General features: G+C 41.1%; 1 protein-coding gene across 6 annotated transcripts in view; it reads left to right on the top strand.

Annotated features, from left to right (window-relative positions):
- Nucleotides 1–26,404, top strand: part of UBE3D (ubiquitin protein ligase E3D) — an 89,563-nt gene that overhangs the window by 20,936 nt on the left and 42,223 nt on the right. For 2 of the 6 annotated variants that reach the window (XM_074819684.1, XM_074819683.1), the window contains exon 8: nucleotides 3,185–3,354. The exons of 1 other annotated variant lie outside the window; for it this stretch is intronic. In XM_074819684.1, coding sequence (XP_074675785.1) covers nucleotides 3,185–3,354 — 170 coding nt within the window. Of the gene's footprint in view, nucleotides 1–3,184; nucleotides 3,355–3,775; nucleotides 5,186–12,649; nucleotides 13,850–26,404 lie in introns of those variants that run through there. 3 more of the 6 variants (XR_012622626.1, XM_074819685.1, XM_074819686.1) reach the window with 3 other exon arrangements.

Raw genomic sequence — 26,404 nt, forward strand, 5'->3', positions numbered from 1 at the left:
ACAAGCTAAGAATAAGATGAGGACAGCAAATGGATAGTGAGATAGCAAAATGGTACATTATTGGGCAGCATAGCAGCATCTTAATAGATGTCTTTTTTTTTTTTTTGTACTATAATAAGGATAGGTTTGAGAGAGGTAAATAAGTAGTTTTGTGGATGGATACAGGGAATTCATCCCATGGGTGGGATCAACCTGATAAAACCCAAAAAGATACATCTGTGAAAATCAAAAGGTGTGTGATAGAGTTTGGAGTGTTTTAATACTAACTCCAGTCTTTCAGTACTGAATGAAAGATGGTTTTTGGAGTGGGATTAGCCTGCAAAGAGCTTTGAAAGTAAGGCAGCTTGTATTTCAGGAGCAAGTGGAGAGGTAGTGAGAAGATATCCCAAGAAAATAAATATGTAACAAGATGGGAGAGACCTGTCAATCGGATAGTGATTCTTGGACCATGGCTTGGAGAGCATGAGCAGAACAAATTTGCATTTGTCAAAGGCTGGAGAGGGGGACATTGCAGTAGTCAAGATGTGAGATGAGTACCTTGTTGAGGCTTAGCAACCCAGCTCTTGTAGAGAGCTTTATTCTTTGTGAAGTATGAGGAAACCACATCTTTACCTGAACAGTCTGAATGTGAGGACAAAGAAGCTGTAATGGAAGATGTTTTCATTACTGACCTGTGTGATGATGAAAGTAATGGTAATGTCTGCAATAACTAAGAAGGAACTAGCAAGGAAGAACAACAGCTTTTTTTTTAGCCATGTTAAATTCGAATTGATGCCTAATTGTCTGCAAATTGATGCTGGAGACACAGGTTGAGATTTTAGGAAACTGATCACAGAATGTAAATTGTCGTATTTCACCTGTTTGAATCAAGTGTCATAAAGTATAACTGAGATTTGTTGCAGCTTTTCTCCTAGGAGCATCTTGGAAGCCTATTGACAAGGTGATTTAAAAAAGAAAACAAACCAAAAACAATGAAAAAAATACCAACAAAAAACCAAACACTTTCTTCTGATGCTGTCATTTCAGAAGAAGTCATCAATCTGCACTACCAATGAATTCTAAACTTTATATATTCATCTTTCTGTAAAGGTTCTTTTCTTACTGAAGTTAATATGAAAGGAATTGGGTTGTGCAGGCTCTGCTGTACAAAGCAGTAGAGAGGAAGGAAAAATTGTACATTGCGAGTAACATAGTTGAAAGCACAGATCAAAATGGAAAACTATGTTAGCCCAGAAATAACATGTATAAACTGCTTTGAGTCAACACACAGAGTATTGGTGAGTGATTGCTCATTCAGACCAAAAGCAAGATCAAAAAATAATTCATGCATGAGGGAAAGAAGGAAATTATTGCCTGAAGAAGCAAATGTAGTTCAGAAGTTGATTTTCTCATGGCCAAGTGTCCTTCTATCCGCAAAGATTCATTTGCTTTCTCTGTATTGTGTGCTAAATTATTGATACAGATCTGTTGCATCGCTGTTGAGACAAAGACATACTCTGAACAAGTGGTAGAACATTATTGTCAGATGCCACATATCCACACTTGTGGTAGAAGGAAGTACTCTTCAGATGGACCGTGTTGCAAATGAGATGGTTTGGTTGCTTTCTCTAAAGCAGTTGCAGAAGCATTCTGAAAGGAGTAGGCAGCTGTTGCTGCATTGTTCCCTTGACTAGTTTGAAGGATATTCCCCTTCTGAAAAGCATCCCAGGAGGCTCCTACACAGGGAAATATTAATAAATTCGAAAGGAAGGAACTCTGTTTAGTTAAAGCAAACCTGGCAGTGGTCTGTGTGTATAGGTCACTTCTGTTTTTTTTCCCCCTTTTCTCCACACCTCTTAACACTTGGCTTAAAGCACCATGTGTAATGGTCCTAGCTAATGAGGTATATTTTGCAGTTTAGGCTATGACTGTGTACAGTGAGTTACCAGAGCAAAACTGATGAACAGCCACTTGCTAAGCCAAGTGCAGTTGCTTGTCATCATTTATGTGCATATGCTAAAGTGATTCTCCTCCTCCCATCCCCTCCCAAGACATCTTTATCAATATATCTCATTCCTCCTTTATGAAGCTTCCACTGTAATGTTCTGAGCCTTGGGCTCTGTTAAATTGTGACTGTCACATTCAATTACGACATATACTATGTGTCCTGTTAACGGTGGCTTTCTCCCTCCACAGGGGATATCATATGTCTGCTACCTAACATCATGTAACTTGTTTTATGTGAAGCTCATTCGGTCATGAGATGCAGAAGATTACTCTCTAGTGAGCACCACTGCATATATCCTGTTTTCTAGGATAAATATTTAATATATAAACATTTCATACAGGCTCAGGACTTGTAAAAATTGATTTCCATTGGTAACTCAGATCACTACTGCAGGCTGTGAATAAAGGAAAAGCCTTTTTTGTACAGTGCATAGCATGAAAGCCCTGAATTCAAGTTGGAACACTGATGCACAATCATGCAAAGATTAAATAAGATCCATAATGGGATGCAAAGAGTTCAGATTTCTCAAAACTCTCCCTGGTAAATATCCTGTGAATTGCTGTGAGCAAGTAGTGCTGAAGAATTCCAGTCCCATTACCAAATTTGATCAAGATCCTTTTTCCAAGTAAGGGTCTGTTACAGCCGTGTGAAAATCCCAGCCTGCCTTTTAGATCACATTAATTGTTGTCATTTTCCTTGCATGTTTTAGCTCCATCCAGTCATAACTATCATGCTTTTTAAAAAAATCCTTAATTTTTGGCAATTCCAGTGGGTAGTCTTTAAGTTCCCTGTCTTTAGCCCTCAGTTGTTCAACACCATATGCTTGACTATTTCCTAAAAAACTATCAAATTAGAGAAGTAATCCATTTGGTACTTAAACAGACGACTTGGGACTGTGTCTTTTGTTACTATCAAAGGGAATGTGCTGCAGCCACAAAAAGAGGCAGCTTCACAGAAATGATGTTCTTAAGATTGACTGATAAATCAGGCATCGGTTTATTGTATTAACCTGTTTTTCTCCACTAGAAGCTGTGCAGACTGTGCTGAATAATAAAATGTCAATTTATGTCTGTTAACACTTTGTTAGAAGCTTTGTAAGAATGTGGCTTTAGTATCAGCTGATATAGGATCAGAGTAAAGGGAGAAATTGAAATTCATGTAATCTAGAGTAAAATACATTATTTCTTCATTTTATAGATATGGCTTTTAAATTCTGACACATTGCTGGTGGAGTCTTTAGGAAGTTCCTCCTCCCACAGTGTTTTTACATTGTTTGGAGATATTTTCATGCCTAGCTCTGGACCAGTGGGGACCTGGAATGCTGTCAAAGTCCTTTACCAGCCATGCATTAAAAGCAAGAATAAGGAGTAAGTACAGTCTTTTCTCACCTCACGTTCTGATCTTTGATTTGTTTTGCATTTCAGGGCAGCAATATTTCTTTGAGGTTCTTTGGACAGTCCATTAATCTCAGAGATGTATCTCTTTGAAATTACATAATTTTTTTTTAATTTGGGGTTTTTTTTAAGGAAAACGGCAGAGAAGTAGTATTTGGTTTCTGTTACAGCCAGAGAGAATCTTGTTGTTAAATTTTTGCACTGTAATAATAAAATGTAGACCAAAAAGTTATGTTGTTTCTAGGGGCACGTGTAGATAACTTAGGTAAATGATTCAAATAGAAGTTGTCTCTGTTACACAGGAGAGTAATGTGCTTTTTTATTTATGCAGTTTTTCCCTGTGTTAGCTCACTGCACTTCTAGAGCTTGGTCATTTTTCTGGCTCTGTTGACAGAAGCTGGAAAGATGGTGGTGCCATGAATCTTATGGAGGGTCAGTGAGTTCTGTCCATATGGTCTCAGAAGCATGCTGCTCTGCAGCTGTAGCTCCAGGTGATGTAATTCAGGGAGGAGGAAAAATTGAGGGGAGATAAAGAGCATGGGCTGACTCTTGGATGATGTGTAAATTTAGTCAGATCTCCCTCTTTGCCTTCAATTTCTGTGTTTTGTGTGAAAATCTGATCTCATCTGTCAAGTTACTTACACAAGTGACCCTCTCTGCACTCCCCTGGTAAAGAATTTGGACCTCTTTGGTACAAGCCAGGAGGGTAGAGGTGGGTAGTTAGTAGTTTAGCAAATGATACCTGCCTGTTTCAGCTTCAGTCTTGATGGTTTTTTACCTGAAAAATATGCTTTGTTTTGCAAGAGAAAGAGCTGTTCACAGGACTGGAATTTGTTTAAGTCAAGTTATCGTCAGTATTCCAGGAGCTGTCTGATGGGTTGGAATAAACTAGCGTAATGACCATCTCTGTATACACGGACAATGCATCTAACAGTGTCCCTGTTAAAAGATACCTATGCATATAGCCTAGCAGAATAATATGAATAATGCTCTATCAGTATAGCATACTCTCAGCATATAGCATATCCTCAAAGTCCTTTCTAGATAAGATTCAGAAGTTCATTGAGTTATCTAATTAGCCTCTCTGTGTTTAACTTTTAACTTGCTTTCGGCCCAGTGGTGGCATTAATTCAAAAAGAAATGGGGCTCTGAGAGAAGGGGAAAGAGAAGAGGCAAGGAAGGAGATTGAATACAATGCCACATAAATGTTTTTCTTGGATGTGTCCAAGTCTACTGGGGCCCTCATAAAGGAAACATTCGATTTCAGCAAGCTTTGAAGTCTACATTATGAAAAACATATGCCTAACATGTTGAAGTCTTTATCTGTTGGAGAGCAGAAATAAGAGAATATTGATTAAGCAGTGTCTCCAGTGTTTGCAGATGATGGAATATGATTTTAGCATAATTTTCTGATTTTGTTTCTGCAGTGATAGAACCACTTAAATAGTGATTTGGTTTTGTTGTTTTTCCTTTAAATTCTTGGAAACTAGATGACAGAATTAAAGAGATATGGATGTATTTCAAATTTAGAAGATATTCCCTCCAGATTCAGTCAGTACACAACTAATTTATATCCCAAGACCTCATAAAAATGCAACAAAAATGTTGTCTCGGACAAACAACCATGTGCTATGAACTTAAATATTTTAATAGGAGAAATATATACCTTACAAGAATGTGTGATTTGTCGCAGTGTTTTTCCTGAAAGTTGCCAAGCGTATCCTTTTATTTTTCAAGCATCCAATATTGAATAGCTGAAATAAACTCTGACATAGGCAGAGAATGCAAAATTCTAATGTTTAGAAAAAAGGTCATACTAGATTATTAATGTTATTCGTGTAAGAGAAAAAACTACCTTTATTAATGTAGTATCTTCAGAAGTTGTCACTGGAAAACCTCTGTGATCTAAATGTTATTTAGCAATCCAAAATACATCTTAAAGTATTATCATTTAAACTACTTATTCTTAGAATGGGAGATATTGCAAGAAACACTACCTTCTCTAAAATGAAGGATACTTCACTTACCACGCTTGTCTTACAGAAGTGTAACTTACAGTTTTGCTTTTCAAGTTTCAATTCTTTATCACTGAGAAGATTTAATTACCTTAACACACATTCAGTTACTTTGACATGTTACTGAGATAAAAGTCATATCTACTTAGAAAAACATTCACAAATGCTCTTCTTGAATGGAGTTCTCAGCCGCAGAATTTTACTGTGAGATTATATTCAGTTCTTTCCATTTTCCCACACAAACTTGTTACAAATCACTTGTTTCTGAAGATTACTTTGTATTTATCTTTGGGATTTTGCAGTGAGCAGAAGGCAGAGCTGAGGTTTTAATTCTCCTCTGACAGTAATTGCCATCTTCCCTGTCCAGTCCCTGGACAAATGCAAAAATGGAAGAGAAGGAACAGAGGGTTCTTTTTAAGGTTCAGAAACCAAAGTAACTATTGGGTTAGTATTGTTTTTCATTTATATATTTCCAATAAAGAACGCTAAGAAGGACATTAGCACTTCAGTCTGTTTCCACTAACTTATTTATCAGTTGTCTTGAAGTACTGCCTGGATCTGTGCAATAAGACTGAAGTCTTTCTGTATTGAAGAGGAATGTAAACACAGCAGAAGCAAAAACATCAAAACCAGTACAACTTATTTAATGTAATGTGTTTGCATTTAAATCTCAAATATGATTTCAAGAATTCTGAACAAAATGTCTGATTTCTTGAGTAGTGCAAGTTCCACATTCTGATAATAATTATAATACTTACCTTGTTTGTTTCTGCACACACACCTGCCTTTGAAATAATGCAAAGGTTTCAGAGCCCATGGTCTGCTCCCTGTGAGTGGGGAGTAAGCAAGGATACCTCCAGTGTAGGAAGCAGTCAGCAGGAGGTCTGCTTGTGACCTAGACCCCAACAGTTGCAAGGGATAAGCATGAATCCTAATATCCTGTGGCATGTCAGAGAGCCTCTTCAGTTGTTGTGAGTCACCTTCAGTTGTTGCGAAGCACCTTTCTTATCTGTGGACACTGCAGAATCTGCTGGGTAGCTGTAAGCTAGAAATAAAAGCATTTATGTGTAATATCTAAATATAATAGCATAATCACACATTGTAAACATGGCTGAAGAAATGAAAGAAAAACTGTACTTGGTCTACTTAAACAAGCACAAATCTACTGACTCTAGGTAAATACACAGTTCCATGGTAGCAGTCAAGGTCTCGGGCTTTGTGAAATTCTCCCCTGGCAAGCTGCCTCTGCTAGAGAGAGCCTAACTGGGATTGCCTAATAATTCACATTCAGGCACCCCCTTTTTGAGGTAACCCTTAGGTTCAGATTCCTTGGGACATGCTTGACTATTTCTCTTGGAGTGTAGTAGCTTTTATAAGCGATCTTTCTTTTCAAGACCTGTAGGGTGTCAGCAGAAATTTACGGTCTCACTCCAAAACTCATTTTATTCCTTCTTTATTCAGAGCACAGTTTTGCAATTCTTCATAATTAACATAATGCTTATTTCTCTTCCTTAGATATGGAAGTGTTTTTTTCCCCTTAAACTAGGAATTATGTCTAGTGAACACTGTGCTTCAGTGAATAACAGAACTCTCTTTCCTCCAGTAAATCACTGGGATATCTATCACTGCACTTTACATTCAGTATTACTGTAAATGCTAACAATGCAGAGGAAACAAACATTTGAGTAGGGTAAATGTTCGTCGTTCACAGAATCACAAAGTCATCTAGGTTGGAAAAGGTATTGAAGATCATCCAGTCCAACCATTAACCTAACACTGAGCATTCTCAAACACACCATATCGCCAAGCGCTATGTCAGCCCGACTCTTAAACACCTCCAGGGATGGGGATTCCACCACCTCCCTGGGCAGCCCATTCCAACACCTAACAACCCGTTCTGCGAAGAAATACTTCCTAATATCCAGGCTAAACCTTCCCTTGTCCAACTTGAGGCCATTACCTCTTGTCCTATCGCTTGTTACTTGGTTAAAGAGACTCATCCCCAGCTCTCTGCAACCTCCTTTCAGGTAGTTGTAGAGGGCGATGAGGTCTCCCCTCAGCCTCCTCTTCTCCAGACTAAACAACCCCAGTTCCCTCAGCCGCTCCTCGTACGACATGTGCTCCAGACCCTTCACCAGCTTCGTTGCCCTTCTCTGGACACGCTCGAGTAATTCAATGTCCTTTTTGGAGTGAGGGGCCCAAAACTGAACACAGTAATCGAGGTGCGGCCTCACCGGTGCCGAGTACAGGGGTAAAATCACTTCCCTGTCCCTGCTGGCCACGCTATTTCTGATGCAAGCCAGGATGCCATTGGCCTTCTTGGCCACCTGGGCACACTGCTGGCTCATGTTCAGCCGGCTGTCAGTCAACACCCCCACGTCCCTCTCTGACTGGCAGCTCTCCAGTCACTCCTCCCCAAGCCTGTAGCGCTGCTGGGGGTTGTTGTGGCCGAAGTGCAGCACCTGGCATTTGGCCTTATTGAAGCTCATGCAGTTGGCCTTAGCCCATCGCTCCAGCCTGTCCAGATCTCTCTGCAGAGCCTCCCTACCCTCGAGCAGATCAACACTCCCACCCAACTTGGTGTCATCTGCAAACTTACTGAGGGTGCACTCGATCCGCTTGTCTAGATCATCCATAAAGATGTTAAACAGGAGTGGCTCCAAAACCGAGCCCTGGGGGACACCACTCGTGACCGGTCACCAACCGGATTTAACTCCGTTCACCACAACTCTCTGGGCCCGGCCATCCAGCCAGTTTTTTACCCAGCGAAGTGTGTGCCCATCCAAGCCACGAGCAGCCAGTTTTGCCAGGAGAATGCTGTGGGAAATGGTGTCAAAGGCCTTACTGAAGTCAAGGTAAACAACATCCACAGCCTTTCCCTCATCCAATAAGCAGGTCACCCTGTCGTAGAAGGAGATCAAGTTTGTCAAGCAGGACCTGCCTTTCATAAACCCATGCTGACTGGGCCTGATCATCTGGTTGTCCCGCACATGTTGTGTGATGGTACTTAGTATGAGCTGCTCCATCAGCTCCCCAGGCACCGAAGTCAAGCTGACAGGCCTGTAATTTCCTGGATCAGCCTTCCGACCCTTCATATATATGGGCATCTTGTTGGCCAATTTCCAGTCTGTTGGGACCTCCCCAGTCAGCCAGGACTGCTGGTAAATGATGGAAAGCGGCTTGGCGAGCACCCCAGCCCGCTCCTTCAGCACCCTCGGGTGTATCCCATCTGGTCCCATAGACTTGTGTATGTCTATGTGATGCAGTAGGTCACTGACTATCTCCTCCTGGATTGCGGGGAGGTTGTTCTCCCAGTCTCTGTCTTCTGGCTGAGGAGGCTGGATTCCCTCAGTACAACTGGTCTTGTTATTAAAGACTGAGGCAAAGAAGGCATTAAGCACCTCAGCCTTTTCCTCATCAGTTGTTGCCATGTTTCCTCCTGCATCTAGCAGGGGATGGAGGCTCTCCCTGGTCTTTCTTTTGCTGTTGAAGTACTTACACAAACATTTCTTGTTATCTTTGACTGCTGAAGCCAGATTAATTTCTAGCTGGGCTTTAGACCTCTTCATTTCCGCCCTGCATAGCCTCACAGCATCTTTGTAATCATTGTGAGTGGCTAGCCCTTTCTTCTAAAGGCTGTAAACTCTCCTTTTCTCTCCCTGAGTTGCAGCCAAAGCTCCCTGTTTAGCCAGGGTGGTCTTCTCTGTCGCCAGCTTCTCTTACAGCACCTGGGGACAGCCAGATCCTGTGCCATCACGACTTCATTCTCAAAGAGTGTCCAGTCTTCCTGGACCCCTATACCTTTCAGGATCGTCTCCCAAGGGATTCTGTCAAGCAGGTGCCTAAAGAAGTCAAAGTCAGCTCTGTGGAAGTCCAGGATGTCAGTTCTGCTGCCCCATCTCCTGGCCTCCCTAACAATAGAGAACTCTATTATTTCATGATCGCTGTGCCCTAGTCGGCCTCCAACTGCCACATCATCCACCAGTCCTTCTCTGTTCACAAAGAGGAGATACAGCAGGGCACCTTCTCTGGTCAGTTCACTCACCAGCTGTGTCAGGAAGTTATCTGCCACACATTCCAGGAATCTCCAGGACTGGTCCCGCTCTGCTGTGTTGTATTTCCAGCAGATGTCTGGGAAGTTAAAGTCTCCCACAAGAACAAGGACAAGCAATCGTGAGATTTCTCCTAAGTGCCTGTAGAATATTTCATCTACCTCTCTGTCCTGGGTGGGTGGCCTATAGTAGACTCCCACTACAACATCTGCCCTGTTGGCCTTCCCCATGATTCTAACACAAAGACACTCCACCCTGTCTTCACTACACTTGTACTCAAAGCAATCATAACAGTCCCTAACATACAGCGCCACCCCACCGCCTCTCCTTCCTTGTCTGTCCCTCCTAAAGAGCTTGTAGCCATCAATTGGTGCACTCCAGTCATGGGAGACATCCCACCATGTTTCTGTAATAGCCACTACATCATAATTTTCCTGCTGCATCATGGCTTCAAGCTCCTCCTGTTTGTTACCCATGCTGTGTGCATTGGTATAGATGCACTTCAGATGGGCTGATGTCTCCAGCACCTGTTTGCATTTAGAGATCCTAATTCCAGCCTGACCTTTCACAGGTGTTACCACAGTTACTGATCCATCAATATCCCTTGCATCTTTGTTGTGCTGCATGTCTCCATCCCTTGCCTCCACTGGGATAGCAGGGTGAGGGTCATCGCTGGCACAACATCCCACAAACTCTGGTAATCTACCCTGGGGCTTATATCTGGGAGTTCCAGTTTTGTCCCCTTCCGCCTTCATATCTTGTTTAAAGCTCTCTCAATGAGTCCAGCTAATTCCTGCCCCAAGATACTTTTCCCCCTGTTGGACAGGTGCATCCTACCTGATGCCAAAAGGTCTGGCATCCTGTATACTAACCCATGACTGAAAAATCCAAAGTCCTGCCGGTAACACCAGTCTCGGAGCCACAAGTTCATCTGCTGAGTTCTCCTGTATTCTTCTTCATCCATCCCCACAACTGAAGGGATGGAGGAGAACACAATTTGTGCCCCCGACCCCTTAATCAGTTTCCCCAAGGACCTGAAATCTCTCTTCATTGATTTAGGACTTCTGGTAATATCATTGGTACCTACCTGAAAAACCAGAGGAGCGTAGTAGTCCTTGGGTCTCACTAGAGTGGGGATTTTTGCCGTGAGGTCCTTTTCCCAGGCCCCAGGGAGGCAGCAGACTTCCCTATGAAGCGGGTCTGATCTGAATATTGGGCCTTGGACACCCCTCAGAATGGAGTCACGCACTACAATGACTCTTCTGGGGTTCTTTTTAAAATTGGTTTTAATACCTGGTCTAGAGCTACCTGTCCTTGGTGGGCCTTGATCTTACTTCTTGTTTGACTCCTTTTCTTCCTCCTTCTCTACTTAATTCAAAAGTTCCAGGGCCCTCTATCTATTGTGAAGGGACACCATGGAAGGTGAGGGAGGTCAGGAGAGAATTTTCCTGCCTCCCTGAGCAGGGACCTGTTTCCAGTCTCCCCCATCTCTTAGGTACCCTCCTTCTGCCTGGTAGCAAGAGGGTGAGGGATTGCCTGCCTCGTTTGGAGCCTCCATTTGCTCCTTGTGCTTCAGGGGTGCTAACGTGATACTCCACCAATCAATTTCCCATTCGCACTCCCTAATACTTCTTAATCTTTCAACCTCTTTTTTGAGTTCCGTCACCAGGCTGAGCAGGTCATCCAGCTGATTGCAGCGCACACAGGTGCTGTCACTGCTTCCTTCCAGCAGGACTGACAGGCTCAGGCACTCCCTGCAGCCCGGGACCTGGACCGCTGCATGTTTGTGTGGCAGCTCCGTCTGGGTTGCCACGTTCTTTCTGGTGGTGGTTTTGACATGAGTGGAGACCATGGTTCAATCTACTCGTGGAGGACAATAAGATGAAACTAGCTCAGATAACTTCTAGGCCCAGGAGATGACTGTGCCCTGTCCACGCAAACTGACGCGCCAGGCCCTGTTTGCCCATCCTGGTCGCTCGTGCTCCCTGGGGGCTGCTCTTGTACGTGAGGGGTGTAGGGCATCGTCACTCCAGGCTCCACCTGCTCTGATTCCCCACTCCTCTAGTTCACAGCTCACTCTTCCCGCTCAGGGGTGAGGCGGCTTGAGGCTTTCCCTCTTCCCTGGGCTTCTGCCTTCTCGGCCTGCGGTTTTGCCGTGGGTTTTTTTGATGCTTCATTGCTGTGTTCATTTTGTGTTCATTGCTGGCTGCTGAGTGATACCAGCTGCAATGATAATTAACCCATTTGGAGTGATAGCTGTTTGGGGGTGGCTGATCCCAAAACCTGCATAACAAAACTGTGTTCTGAGTTAGGTTGAACGTTGCTGAGAAGGTGATTACCCGTTGTGTGGTGTCTGCTTTTTTATTAACAACATGCCAGTTCATGTTCAAGTTGTTGATCTGTGTTGACCATCAGGTCCTTTCCAGTAGATTGCTGTCTAATAAGCAGCCTTCCTCTCTGTTTTTGTGCAGTTGTCCTTTGTCAAATTACATGCTAATTTTATTCATAACCTTTTTCCTTGTTGATTTCCAGCATGTGGTGTACTGATGGCCCTTCCCAGCTTCATGTCACCTGTGCATGAAAGAAGCATCTCTCTTGTTCCAGGCTCAGGGATATGTCCATACATGGACTGAGTTATGGAATAGGACCAAGCTAAGAACATGTCATGTGGAGCCTCTCTCCATATGCCTTTGTTTTGGCAATGAATTATTAACAGTTGTGCGCTGGGTACTCTCTGTATGTTAGACTGCATTGCTTGAGAATGTTCAGTAGCTTTTAAGGCACTGTGAAGTTAAGACATAGTTAGGTATATCTAGAAATGCTTTTCATAGTGTAGCTCTTGGCATTTCTCCTTGCAGAGAGAGCGCTGTTCCTCTAATGTTTCTGAGGGTAGCCTTTAAGTATTGTGGATTTCTATCTTACTCTAGCTAGAAACACTTAGGTATGTCTTATGTGTGATAACATGAGTTCTGGGTAGGTCTGTCTACAGTTAGGCTTCCAACCCTTGCGTGAGCTTTATGAGCAATCCTACAACAAATTAGTTGAAATTATATATATTCTTGTCACCTATGAAAAAAGTATGTTGAGTGTAGTTGAGTCCCATAGAGAAGGATGCCTCATGCATTTTCTGCTCTGTTCTTACTTAGATATTTATGGATGATGTGTATGTGATTATGTTGGTTCCCTCCACTTTTCTCTCAGCAAGGCTCCTTTTCTCCACCTACAAATCTGCTGTGCAGACAGAAGAGATCTTCCTTTCAAGTAACAGGTTCTTGGCAAATAACACCTTATGCAAACAACCTTGGCTGCTGGGAGTGATAATGGTAAATACTGCTGAAGTAAGAGTGTTGTAAAAATGTATGAAGAAAATTGAAAATACAGTTACGCGGCATTACTCCAGTTCGACCATAACTTGATCTCAGAAAATATATGTGAAGGTACAGTTAGAGGAAAATTACACTTCTCCCTTTATAGTAGTGTGCTAGGCAAAGCTTTGTCAAAAAGTCATTGATAGCTTTTTATTTCTTATATGTATCTAGAGTTTCTCTGAATGGTTCACAACTTTTGCAGAAGACTTCTCCTATGTAAGAATTTGCTGCTTATAATTTGAGAGTTGAAAAATGACTTACAGAAATTGTTTGGTTTATTAGCTTTAGAGAGGCAGAATAAGCTAGAAAATTGAGTTTGTGGCTGAAAACCTGGAGTTATTGGGTCCCAATGCTTTTATTACAGTCCATGTATAGTGAGCTGTTTATGAAGCTGTTACTGATGTATTCCAGAATGTTGTTTATTTGTCCCAAAAATGGCTTTCATTCTGTATATGACTCTAGAGTAATTCAGCTCTCATAAAAGCACCAAACTGTGTTCTATTTCACTGATTTTTGTATGTCTGTAATAGAATGCCTTTTCATAGTGTTTCAGTAACTCTTGCCTGTAGGAAACACATGGGAGCACAGAGACCGGGAGTCGACTGATGGAGGAGTGACCAATGATTCACTGTTCTGTGCTCTCTAAGGTCATTTCTGTAGTATAATAAACAACTTCTGCTGTATCTGAAATGATTAAATGAGTGGGTGTGATTGTAAATGTAGCATGAAGGATCTGTTTTGTTTCAGATATTTTTTTTTTCTCTTCCGTTCTTGAATTCTTGCATGGTATCGAGTTAAGAGAACTGATACCACAGGTGGGGTGGGCTGCCTTAAAAGAGCTGACTGAGGAGTAAGGCAAAGATTTTTGAAAGATGCAGTGTGATGCCAGTGAGGGTTTTGGGACAGGAGGGAAAAAAATACTTTTCAGATTTTGATAGACATGTGTGGAAACTATAAGCCTTCTGAACTTGGGCTGAAGCTTGGAGGAAGAGATGAAAGCTCCATCTAATAACTATCATTTTTAGCTAGAGATTGTTCTTCAGTACTGGTAACATCCTTTCGCACTTCTAGGAAAAGATGTATGCAACTTTTAAGTATAACTTTCAGGAGAAATATCCTGACTTTCTTGTTTATTGAAACTAGACCTGCCATGTGCAGCATCCTTTTATGGTAACTATTTAAGAACTTAATTCTTGTTCCTAAACACAGGTCTGATACATCTTTCCAACTCTTCAAAGCTGTCATATTTTTGGTATCTAATCTTTCCAATTTTAAATAACCTTGGAAATACTAACTGTAGTACAGAAAAATGTTGGAATAAACCCTTTGTCTACCAAATGTATTTTTACTCAAAAATTTTGCTCATGTTACCATTCCAGCTGAGCTTCACAGAATCACAGAATCACAGAATCAACTAGGTTGGAAAGGACCTTGAAGATCATCTAGTCCAACCATTAACCTAGCACTGCCAGTTCCCATCTACACCATATCACCCAGCGCTATATCGACCCTACTCTTAAACACCTCCAGGGATGGGGATTCCACCACCTCCCTGGGCAATCCATTCCACTGCCTAATAACCCGTTCTGTAAAGAAATACTTCCTGACATCTGGTCTAAACCTTCCCTGGCGCAACTTGAGGCCATTACCTCTTGTCCTATCACTTGTTACTTGGTTAAAGAGACTCATCCCCAGCTCTCTGCAACCTCCTTTCAGGTAGTTGTAGAGGGCGATGAGGTCTCCCCTCAGCCTCCTCTTCTCCAGACTAAACAACCCCAGTTCCCTCAGCCGCTCCTCGTACGACATGTGCTCCAGACCCTTCACCAGCTTCGTTGCCCTTCTCTGGACACGCTCGAGTAATTCAATGTCCTTTTTGTAGTGAGGGGCCCAAAACTGAACACAGTAATCGAGGTGCGGCCTCACCAGTGCCGAGTACAGGGGTAAGATCACTTCCCTGTCCCTGCTGGCCACGCTATTTCTGATGCAAGCCAGGATGCCATTGGCCTTCTTGGCCACCTGGGCACACTGCTGGCTCATGTTCAGCCGGCTGTCAATCAACACCCCCAGGTCCCTCTCTGACTGGCAGCTCTCCAGCCACTCCTCCCCAAGCCTGTAGCGCTGCTGGGGGTTGTTGTGACCCAAGTGCAGCACCCGGCATTTGGCCTTATTGAACTTCATACAGTTGGCCTGGGCCTATCGCTCCAGCCTGTCCAGATCTCTCTGCAGAGCCTCCCTACCCTCGAGCAGATCAACACTCCCACCCAGCTTGGTGTCGTCTGCAAACTTACTGAGGGTGCACTCGATCCCCTCGTCTAGGTCATCAATAAAGATGTTAAACAGGAGTGGCCCCAAAACCGAGCCCTGGGGGACACCACTCGTGACCGGCCTCCAACCGGATTTAACTCCGTTCACCACAACTCTCTGGGCCCGGCCATCCAGCCGGTTTCTTACCCAGCAAAGTGTGCGATCATCTAAGCCTCGAGCAGCCAGTAAGCCAGTAAGCTTGTTGCTTAGGTTGCCTTTTTAGCTCATCTTTTGAAATTTAGCATTCATGTCAGAGGAAGTAGGGTTCTGACTGTTTTTTTAAAAGTGGATTTGAAATCCCAAATCACTTAGCTATTTGTTACTAATCTGACCAATAGCCTGGCTTTCTTCTTGTGTAGCATAAAAGATGCTGATGTGTCACTACTCATCTTGTGGGATCCTGCTGTTGTAATCTGCATTAGAAGTGTTAAATGCCATATACATAGTAATTGGCAATGTAAAAATAAGAAACTGGCTGTTAAGTGCTATTGCTTAGATACTTCTTATGTTCTAATTTTTTAGAAAAAATAGGTAAATATGCTATTATGGTCTCCTATGACATTTAATATGCTCTTGAATCAGGATTTGTGATTAAGTAATATGGTAGAACAAAAAATACATTTCAAGCTTGTATATTTTTTTCCATATTATTCTTCATATTTACTTGTAAAACGTAATTCAGGTGAGCACAATTTTGGTAGTTCTCATGTCTCTCCAGTTCGTATTGCTGTAGCTCAACTCTTTTGGGAATTTCAGGATTGGCAATAAGAGAAATGTGAAGTTAGATGGAAAAAAATGTGAATTAAAAGCAGCAAGACTATCTGAAACTAATTTAAAATGTATAGTCTGAAACAACTGCATTGCCAGGTAGTTAATTCCATTTTTATAGGATGATAAGAATGTAAGAAATGTTGTGCTGGGCCAGAGCAGTGTACCATCTAGCCCAGCACCCTGCCTCAGACATCCAGAGGCGTTCTTTAGAACAGCGTATGAGCCTCAGCACTTCCTTGTACTGCTCAGCTCTGTAGTCGTTGTATTAAGGATGTTAGAAGCTAGAGCCCTGCCTATTTCCTTTACAAATCTGTTCATGCATTTTTTGACTATCTATTTGAATAAACACTTTCTGACCTTACTGGTGCTGTTTGCCTTTACAGTCTCTTTTAACAGCAAGTTCCAGAAGTTCACTACCGCTGTGTAGTACTCTTTTACTGATCTCCTGCTAGTCTCAGTGAGTTGCCTCTAGATCTACGATTGGGGATTTAGCAAACAATTCTGCATTCATACTGCAAAATGGACATGGGGTTCCTAAAGTTTACACTGGGATTACAGCATGCGGTGTTCCTGCTGATTACATTAGGAGTCAGATTTACTGGCCGGTTTGCTGGAGGAACAATGTCACATCTATTCAAGTCTTACTATAAGACATGTATATATCTCTATTATATTCATTTTGCTTTCCTTCTAACACTGCTTTTTTGAAAGCCAGATAGCCTACATGCGATAGTGATGATCCCTTGAGGATAATTTTATAATCATACATCAGATTGTAGCAGCTTTCCACTTAAAGGCTTACAGTTTGTTTCTCATAGACTTATAAAGACTGTTGGGTTCACTTGGGAACTGTAAGTACTCAACTCCTATAATGCCTTTTAAATGACAGGATCCATTTGAGCAGACAGGAATCCTGTACCAAGCCAAGAGTGAAAAAATAAAACTTACAAATGCCTGTTGGACAGATTGCTGACAAGAACTGCTTAAACTCAAAACTTGATTTACTGAATTCTAGGATCTTGGGCTGTTTTAAATTAATTAGCTTTTCTTGTTTGTATTGTATTTCTTCATGACGGGCTGTGTAAACTAGCAATACTTAGATTAATAAAATTATTTTAGGTTGCTAATTTTACTTGCAATAGTTTTTAAATCGGTAAGTCTAAAACAAATTGAGAGTGTATGACTTGAGACCAAGGAAGGCTCATTTGTGAAGTTGTTCTGGATATTTCCATTTGTGTGTGGCAATAATGGGATATTGCTGTGGGTTGCTTACTTTGAATGCTGTAGCATCAAAACAGAACAAGCCATTCTCATGCTGGCTCCTCTGAATACTGACCTTAAGCTATAAATGAAATAATTTATATAACTAACAGGCATAATAAGTGATACCTATGTGGATATGAATGTTTGTGAATGAAGAGGAGGAGATCTGACTGGAAGGGTAGAAGGTGTTCCAGGGAATAAAATTGCTGCAGAATGTTAGAATTTCAGTCAAATAATTGCTAAAGGCAGGACTCTTAGATCTACTGCAAGTGAGCTGTTGGATTGACCATGCCCATTTTCCCTCTGTGTATGGTTAAAAGAGTATGAAATTTGGTTTACATTCTTGCCAGAGTGTACACATTACCATAATAGCTGTTAAGCCTTCAAATTTTTCCTGACTTCATAGTGACACTGACTGGATTCTGATGTTATGTATTTCTCCATAGTCCTTGAGGCAGGAATACAGAAATCACCTAAGTGCTCCTGTGGGCCCTGATTTTGCTGTCTTTCCTGGAGAAAGCAAAATTGTAGTGTCTCATTGAAGATGGTTCTTCAGGGAAATGACTGCAGGCATGTGTGTCAACTGGATGTCCATGTCTCCAATGCTGCAGTTGGGGCTTTTCAGCTGGTACTGATGGGCAGGTGCATAATATCAGTAGCAGAACTGGTTAGAAGTTGGGTTTTAAACTCAGAACAATTTTTCTTTCCCCTGTAGGCATTGATTTATCTGAACCTTCCAAAACTGTTTTATTTTAGTATGGAAATGTTGAGGTAGTTGCACTTTCCTATGTACTTCTTTTTTCTTGTTGACTTGCTTCCCAACTGTCCTGTGTCTCTCACAAAGTGATATGTTTGAGTGATATAATGTGTTTCCTTGTTTTTGTCCAAAGTTGATATCTTTTGATGGAAACAATTGTTTGGCCTACAGAGAACACTACTGAAGCATTTCTAAGTATTTTTTACACTAGTTTTTTTTCCAGATTTTAAACTTCCTCCAGAAGTTGGGGAATGATTTTTACTTGGGAAAAAAAAAAAAAGAATCCATCATAGTTTTCACCAGCTAGAATTAATGCTGTTAATGCAAAGAATCATCTTCTGAAAAAGGGACTTAATGGGACTCTAGGAAGTGACATCAGATATTTAATGATTTAGTGCATTTTGAATCTAATATTGTTACCAAATGTGAGCTTTACTGGTTGTAGTCATACCTAAAATATTTGTTTGTCGATATTTTCTACTTCCTGTTTTCAGCTGTTTGCATATTATTGCTGCAAACTACTGTTCAGCTGTTGTATTTCAAACAGAAGTGGCTGCATGTCATTAATATTATTAAGGCCTCTAAGTTTTCAAGCATGTCATGATAATCTTGTCTGAGTTGAGAGATCTTGTTGAAAACTATATTTTGTTTTTCTGAAACTGATGAAAGAAGAAATCAGTTACTGAGAAGCTGTTTTTTGCCCCCCAACATCACAATTCTGCAGACACTTTTAGCACCTCTGCAGCATTCCTTTATGTGTAGGACCTTTTTTTTAACACAGTTAATTTAACACAGTTGTCCAGGTGAGTTTCTTGTGTCACCAGTTATGTCTGATGCAAGTCTAACTTAACAAATGGCTTCAAGAACATAGTGTAGTAGTGGGTACCAGGTAACTGTAATGTTCACTGATTGTCTTCAGTAGAAATTGGAGGCAACATACAGATTTAGTTGATTATGAAGAAGTTTAGACTGGACATTGGAACTTTTCTAATATCAGAGAGTGAGGTTCCTGCAGAGCCTTCTAGTAGGAATAACATTTACTTTTAAGATGAAGCATGGTAAAATTGCAAAAAGGAATGCTTCGACACAGTGCCTGTTCTTGCAGGGAGATGAGCTTTTTGGTTAGGAGATGCCTTCTAGTTCAGTTTTCCAGCTCTGTCGCTGACCTGCCAAAAGACTTTCAAGTTCACCTTCACCATATCTCTTTTGCTTTCTGGAAGCTCTTCAGAGTGACGAGTTTGCATGTGTGTTTAGAGCCACACTGGTACCATGGTCTTTATTGGGCTGCTATTCAACAATTTAGTAATTATCAAGTGTGGCATTATTTCTTTACCTACAGTGTGTCCTCCTGCAACTGAAGTCCATTCTAATTAACTTTATTTGCAAAGGATTTATAGTACTTTATCTGCAGCTGTCTTACTTCCAACTGTTGCATCTCCTCTTTGAATGAGGTCATCTGCTCAAAGGCTTCTCTTCTCACTGAGCTGGTGTCTGTGACAGTGTTTCCATGCCTACTTTACTTTGTTTTTTCAAAGCTGTGTTTTAGTATGTCTGTAGCATCAACTCCTTCATCAGCATTGATGTAACTTGGCTAAACCTAGATTTAATCTTCCATCTAAATCCCCTCTCTCTTCCTTTCTTCTGCTCTTGCTCATGTCCAGAACTCAGCTGTCAGGCTGTATGTCTCCCCTTCACGTTCTTTGTGCTTCTATGCTGAGACTAGGTTTCGCTGTTCCTTGATCCATAAAATTTTAAGAAAGCTCATCAAATGAAATTAAAGAGCCAAAATATTTAACTGATCTGACTGTGTCAAGGTATGTGTGTGTGCAGTGCAGCCCCACAGTGCTATCTCAGAAGGGTGGCTGATAGCCTGTGTTAATCCTCCAGCTGTGCTCTGTGTCTGCAGCAGGACAGACGGACTCTGGACAGCTGCGTAAGTGCTGTGGAGGGCTTCATCAGTGTAAGCATGGACTATACAGACACTATTAAATCTATGTCATAAAGGAGGGGGAAGTCTTCAGAAGAATTGAAAGGGAAAACTTGGGAATTAGCTCTGAGGAGAGGAGGTGTTAAAACTAGGGACAGTTTTGTGAAGAATGGAGGAGTTATTTATGGAGGAGTATTTCCATGCACAGAGGAAACCTGACAGACATGTGAGGACACATACTAGCTGAGGATAGGGAAAAGGAGATAGTGGAGAACTGATCTTTCCAGATTGGCAATTAATCTGCTGTGAGTTTTCAAAGTGGTAAAATCAGGTAGTTTGGGCATTTGTGACCTATGTCAAAAATATTGCTATGCCAGTTTATGTTTTTGAATTAACTTTAAGGTTATTTTTAGGAAAGGAAGCTGTGTTCTTGACTGCTGGTTTTATTTATTTAGGATTTAATTGCTTGTTAAATTTGACTTGTAGCCACACCTGATATTTTAATGTCAGTGTTGTGTCATACCTGCATAGAGGGAGGATCTGTACAAATTTTGCCACAGTCGTATCAGTGAAGAGGGAAAATGATGATAAAAATAAACTGTTCCAGGAAAATTACGGTTTCAGTGGGAAAGTGAAAATATGGCATATGTGAAGTTCTAATTTTAGTAATTAGGCTTCTGTTTGTCAATGTTTTGGATTGAATGAGTGGAAATAATACATTTTGCTGTCAGTGAATTCTTACAATCAACCAATTCTGTGATTTGTGGTGTTCCTTACTTTGCTGCAGGTTTGTGTAATTACATCTTGAAATACTGAATTTCCTTCTCTTCTGAAGTCAGTACATCAGGAAAAAAGGAAAGCTTTAAAGCATCAAGCTGAGAGCTTTCTGTGAACAGTGATTACAGCTTTTATTTGTACAGCAGGGTAACTTGTCCCTTTGGATTCAGGCATAATGTTCTGGAGTGCCTGGTATCTGTGAATGCTTCTACATGGAATATCAACAGCACTGTGGAAGTGATTTAGTTTTACCCGAAGGTTTAAAAATCAGAGGCCAGGAAACATTTTCATCTTTATGTTGCACTGAAAATCCATTTCAACTTCAGAAATGGCCTCCTGCTTGGTATAATAGATCTTAAAAAGGCAATTAAGGTTTATGGAGCATATGCAAATCTTCATGTGGCACAGCTGGTAGGAATAACCTGCATGAGAACATCCAGGGAAGTGCTTTATGCTGTGGCCAGGGAACCCAGGGCTTTAGGTACAGGGCAAGAGCAGTGCTGTGCCATCACGGATCATACAGACCATCAGTTCATTCAACTTCAATTTCATTTGATCTTTTTTTTAAAATAATTTTTCTTCACTGCTTGCCTGGTTGATTATGCTGAGGAAATAAGTGTTACTATTTGTTGCTAATCTAATGCCCTGAATGCACACGTATTTCAACGCTGTTAGGACAGGGTATCAAAGACACCATCCCTCTGGTACTCGGTGCTGGTATTGAGAGTGCTGGCTGATCCGACAGCTGTGGTGAGGAGCAGTGGGAGGTAGGCAGTCAGAGATACCTGGTGGGAAGATAATGGTGTCTAACATGAGCACAGTTCACATCATTTGCCTATAAGTTTCAACAGGCGGCTCTGTCCTAGTAAGGGATAGATCAGCCGTGAGCTGTGGTTATGGGCCATATTTTCTACATAGTGCCTAATGCCATGCTGCCTTGGTTTGTGTGGTTAGAGCCTTTATTGGGGACTGTGGTGTGATCACTAGTAACAAGGCAAGGAGATACCACATTGCTTACTGGGTTTGCTGCCTGCCCATGGGGCACACCACCTCTCTGCTGCTCTCCCCGCACAATCTAGATGAGGAACTTAGATTGTCTCGCTTAAGCCAACCCTGCTTTTCAGTCACAGTCTTAGCTGAGGTTACTGTACCAACTGTTTGCTCTGCTTTTATAGCACAGACATCTGAGCCACTTGACAGTGAAGTCCTCGACTGCTGCAGTTTAGAGCATATGGTTGAAGGTAAATTGTTGCCAATTTTGGATTGCTTAAAGACACTGCACCATGAACCATGGCAGTTTAGGAAATGAGCAGTTCAGATGTCCAGGCAGGGTCAACAGCTGGGACCGGTATCTTCATCGGCTATCTCATCCCCGCTCATCAGTGAGGTCACTGCGTACCTAAAACTGAGTGATGCGAATACCTCCCAGTGTGCTCACAGTGCACAGAACCAACAGGTCACATCAGCTTTACAGCGTCTAAGCATTGGTTCTGCGTGTCTTCTATTTTCAGCTGTAGCTCCTAATTTTTTTTAAAAAAATTAATCATTACTTAATAAACCTATACTGATTTATCATAATTGCATCTATAAATCCATTTCTACTGGCTAGACACATGAATTTCAACAGTCCCTTCCCTAAGGCCACATTAGTCAGCATGAGCTCAGACTGATATGTAGACAATTTATTTTTTTCCAAACTCATAAGGAAGTGTAAAAAATTTATGATGTTGCTTTAACAAGGCCCACTGGGATTTGGGATTATTTATCTAACCCTTATTAAAGACAAAAACTTTTCTATGTTTAGCCATGCAGAGCAAAGCTGCTCTTCAGACAGTCCATGCACTTTAAAAATGAAGAGAATTTGATAAACCCAAAACTGAAATCATAGAGAGAAGTATGAAGGTTCTTTCCTCTGTATCCCTTTACCACAAAGCCAAAGTCACTATTAACCACTAATACAAAAAGAAAAATGGAGTGACAGCTCCTCTTGAATTTTAAGGCCATTTCAATGTACTAGGAACCTGCAGTGGAAAACTTTTATCAGTGTTAGAAGGAAGCTACTTGCAACATTGAAGAAAAAAACAGAAGATGAAAAAGATCTGCCTCATTCCCTAGCAGGAGGATTAATTATCCTGTACAATTAATCTGATTTCTTAACCTCATTCTTCAGCACCCAAATCTCTATTCTGTCTCTATGAGGTAATTTTTACTCATGTATACCTCTGTTGGGACCTCAGTTTAGCATCCCCCTACTGCCTTCTCCTAGGAAGCTCTAGGAGAATTAAATGGAATGTATTTAATGAGATACTTTATGTTCAACTCCCTTTTGTTTTCTTTCAGTAATTAGGAAATGAAAGTGTTTCTGAGGGCTTGGAAATGAAAAATGTGATGTAAAATTAGACCATTTAATTAAATGATAAAAATTGAACCTAATATTTTTAGGAAAAATATTTTACAAGTGGCTATAGTGTGGTTGGTAGAAAGTTTTAAGTTACACACTTTCAAAGCAACAGTGTTGCTTTAGACATTTTCACTCCTTTTGTAAATCTGAGCAATCTCTGTTTCCAGAAACTTAAATGCGTTCTTTTCTCTCTCAAGAAATTAGCCATTCCTCCTTTTGTGAGAATTATACATTGATAAATACCTACACTATTTCATTCAGTTTTCCTTTGGGTAAATTTCTGCCATTTTCAGTGTTTACTGTTTTGAGTTAAGCTTTGCTTCTGACTTCCTTTTACCAAATCTGTAAGAGTGCTCCTCTGCCAGCATTTCAGAGTTTAATGTGTGATTTCCATTCTGTATATCATTCAGAGGCACAACTGAAGCATAAGACACAATGATGTTGCAATCTCATGAAACTGAGTTCGCCTCTTCTGCAGGCATGTCCAGATCCTATTGTGTGGGGTATTCTGTCCTCAGACTTAAATTCCCACACACAACAAGAAAAATCCATAAACTGCGTATTTGCTGTAATGCCTTAAGGGTATAAGTTACTCTAGTAAAGGTGAATTTTATGTTGCCAGTGTCAGAAACCTTACATGGAACTGTGAATGGGAAAATATACTTTCTCTTCTTTGCAAAGGTCTGCATTCGTCAAGGCTTTCTGATAACTACCTCTGAAAAGATGTTCCATGAGGTTCCTCTGAAAGAATTTACATTCACTGAGAGTCCATAGAGGGCAGTCTGCAGGTAAACAGGCTGCACAATCCCAAAAAAGCATCGAAGAAAAAGAGCAAGCCTGAATGTAGCTGGGGCTGGTATTACCATTTTTACAAGCAGTGCCACTGAATATTGTATGAAAGGATGCAGACACATAGATGTTCTAGATTATTGATTAAGCTACAGGTTCTGACCTTTAAGGAGCATGTGTATGTATTTTTATACTGTGTAGACACAACAGGAATATGTAATCTCTCCCACGTTCCAGATAACAATTAGGTTTTGTTTCAAAGAGTAATGGGAACATTGTCTTGAAACGTCATTGTGTTCACCTTGCTTAATGTAGAATGATTTAGTCTGGATACAAAATTCTGCTTTTTTGGACACAGAATTGGTAAAATAATCTTTAAATCTGACATTATCTTTCATCTGTTGAATTGTTGTTTTTTTTCTGCAGCATCTGTGAGATTTTAGATTTTGTCAATAATGGGTACTGAAACTGAGCACACATGACACAGTTGCTGCTGCTCTGTAGATATTTTAATCAGATTTACCAGTCTGGAAATCATCTGGTAGCTGTTTTGGGCAAGTGAACCAGGTATTTTTGGACTGACTTCAGTAATGTCTGAGCAAAGGAGGACTTCAAACATGAAACTGGAAAGCAAGTCAATCATAGTTGAAACTAGGAGCTGAAATAAAATAATTCTTGACCTTGCATTTGTGATGCTTAGAATTATTATAGGAGGTTGATAATGATAAGTATAGTTGTCTTTAAATCTTGGACACTGTATGCTAGTTTCTTTTGAAACAGATATACTAATAAAATTTCTTGCTAAGGTGGTGAAATTTGGTTTGCTGCCCCTATTTTCATACTTCATTATGAGAAGTTCTACTCCTCTTTGAAAACTATCTTTACTGTCTCCAGCTTTAAACTTTTCTTATGCCTTTGCTCTTTGAATACTTTGCTTATCTGAGCATTGATTGGGAGAACTGAAGTGAATTAAATGCCTTTTCAAATGAGATGAGTCTTCTCTTTCTTAAGCATCTGACCCTCAACAAGTCTGGGCAGACTGCTCAAGAGGGTTTTGGAACCTTTCATACTGAACTAGTTCAAAATTTAACTTCTGTATTTGATCTGCCTTGCCACTGTTTTGAGTGATGGATTTGGGCTTTTTGATTGCCTGTTTATCAACCTTTCACATTTTACACAGTGCAAAATAATTCCCAGATACTAAACGTAGCGTTTGTACATAGAGAAGCTTTCTGTTGAGGTAAAGGGCCCTCGTATTTGTGATATGATACTTGTCACCATGTCTTTTATGTTCTGAAATATAACATCTCATTTTTATGATTTTTAAATGAAGGTTATAGTTTCATGAAGAGTTGCAAAGGCACCTCAGGAGAGTAGTGCTATTGATAGCATCTAGGCATTCAAAACTGAAAACATGCCAATATTGATAAATATGTCTTCTTCCTGCATCTTCATCCTGTATTTTGATTGGAGTTTCCAACCTGTGGGAGGAAAAGGAGGGAGAAAAGAGTCTGCAAAATCATTCCTGAGGTTCTGGTGGAAGTATAGCCCAGGAGAGAGCAGAGACATTTTGTGTTTTCTTTGGGGTTTCTGCCTAGTGTCATGATTCCTGGAGGGGCTGAGAGACAGCCTGTTGTCTCACCTCTGGGTGGGAAGGCAGGCTGCGTACAGGAGATGTTGGCTAGTGTGCACACAAGTAGGAGGAGACCCTCTGTGCTTATGGTGCATCACTAGAGGATGAGGGTGAATAGAGGTAACCAGCAGAGTTGTCCTTTGATAAGATTCTGTAAGTTCTTGATGTTGGTTTATGGAAGAAATACATTGCGGCAAATATGTTTTATTTCTCTGGGGAAATGAAGTGTGTGTGACAGTACTTTCTGTCTGCCTTTCCATTTACCCCCACCCTCCTTCTCCTGCCCCTGACTTTTAAACACAGTGGACAATTTTGGAGATAAATGGTCTGAATGATGCTTTTCCCACAATTTCTGTAAAACAGGTGGCTATATAGAGGAGACCATCCTTCTTAATGCCCCTGATGAGAAAAAACTATAGGTTGAAAACAACAGTTGCAGGAAGAGTCTGCTGAGGAATGCAGCCAGTCCACCAGACGTCACTAGTCCCATGAGCAGGTGGAAATGCTTCCTTAAAATTACATGAATCTTTCAAGGGTGAGCTGTCTGGAGTTACTTTGCATTTACTGTAGGGCAACCATATTGATGTCAGCAGTTGCTGTGAAGGAGCTTTTACATAGTACTTTGTTTTTCTGCAGCCCTACTGTGCACTTCTACCCTTCAGGAAATGAGAGTTATTAGAGGAGGCTTACTCCCATTTGCCAGGGCAGTGGCCCTTATTTTTCTACATACCTGAAGTGTTGGGAAGTTTAAAAAAAAAAAAAATAACCTCAGAATTTGAGTGCTTGGTTGATACATGCTGGGAAGGGAGGCTTTTTAGGTCAGTGGTGCTGCTGCTCACATTTGATATTTCCTTTAAGTAAGATGGCACCAGTCAGGCTTTTAGCAATAGGTCAATAGCACGCTGCTCTGTGTCCGCTGCATCCATCCCCAGCACAGTAGTATGCAGTTATTGCCATACATTAGGG

The sequence above is a fragment of the Strix aluco genome, chromosome 3 (genome assembly GCF_031877795.1).
Source record: "Strix aluco isolate bStrAlu1 chromosome 3, bStrAlu1.hap1, whole genome shotgun sequence".
Lineage (NCBI taxonomy): Eukaryota > Metazoa > Chordata > Aves > Strigiformes > Strigidae > Strix > Strix aluco.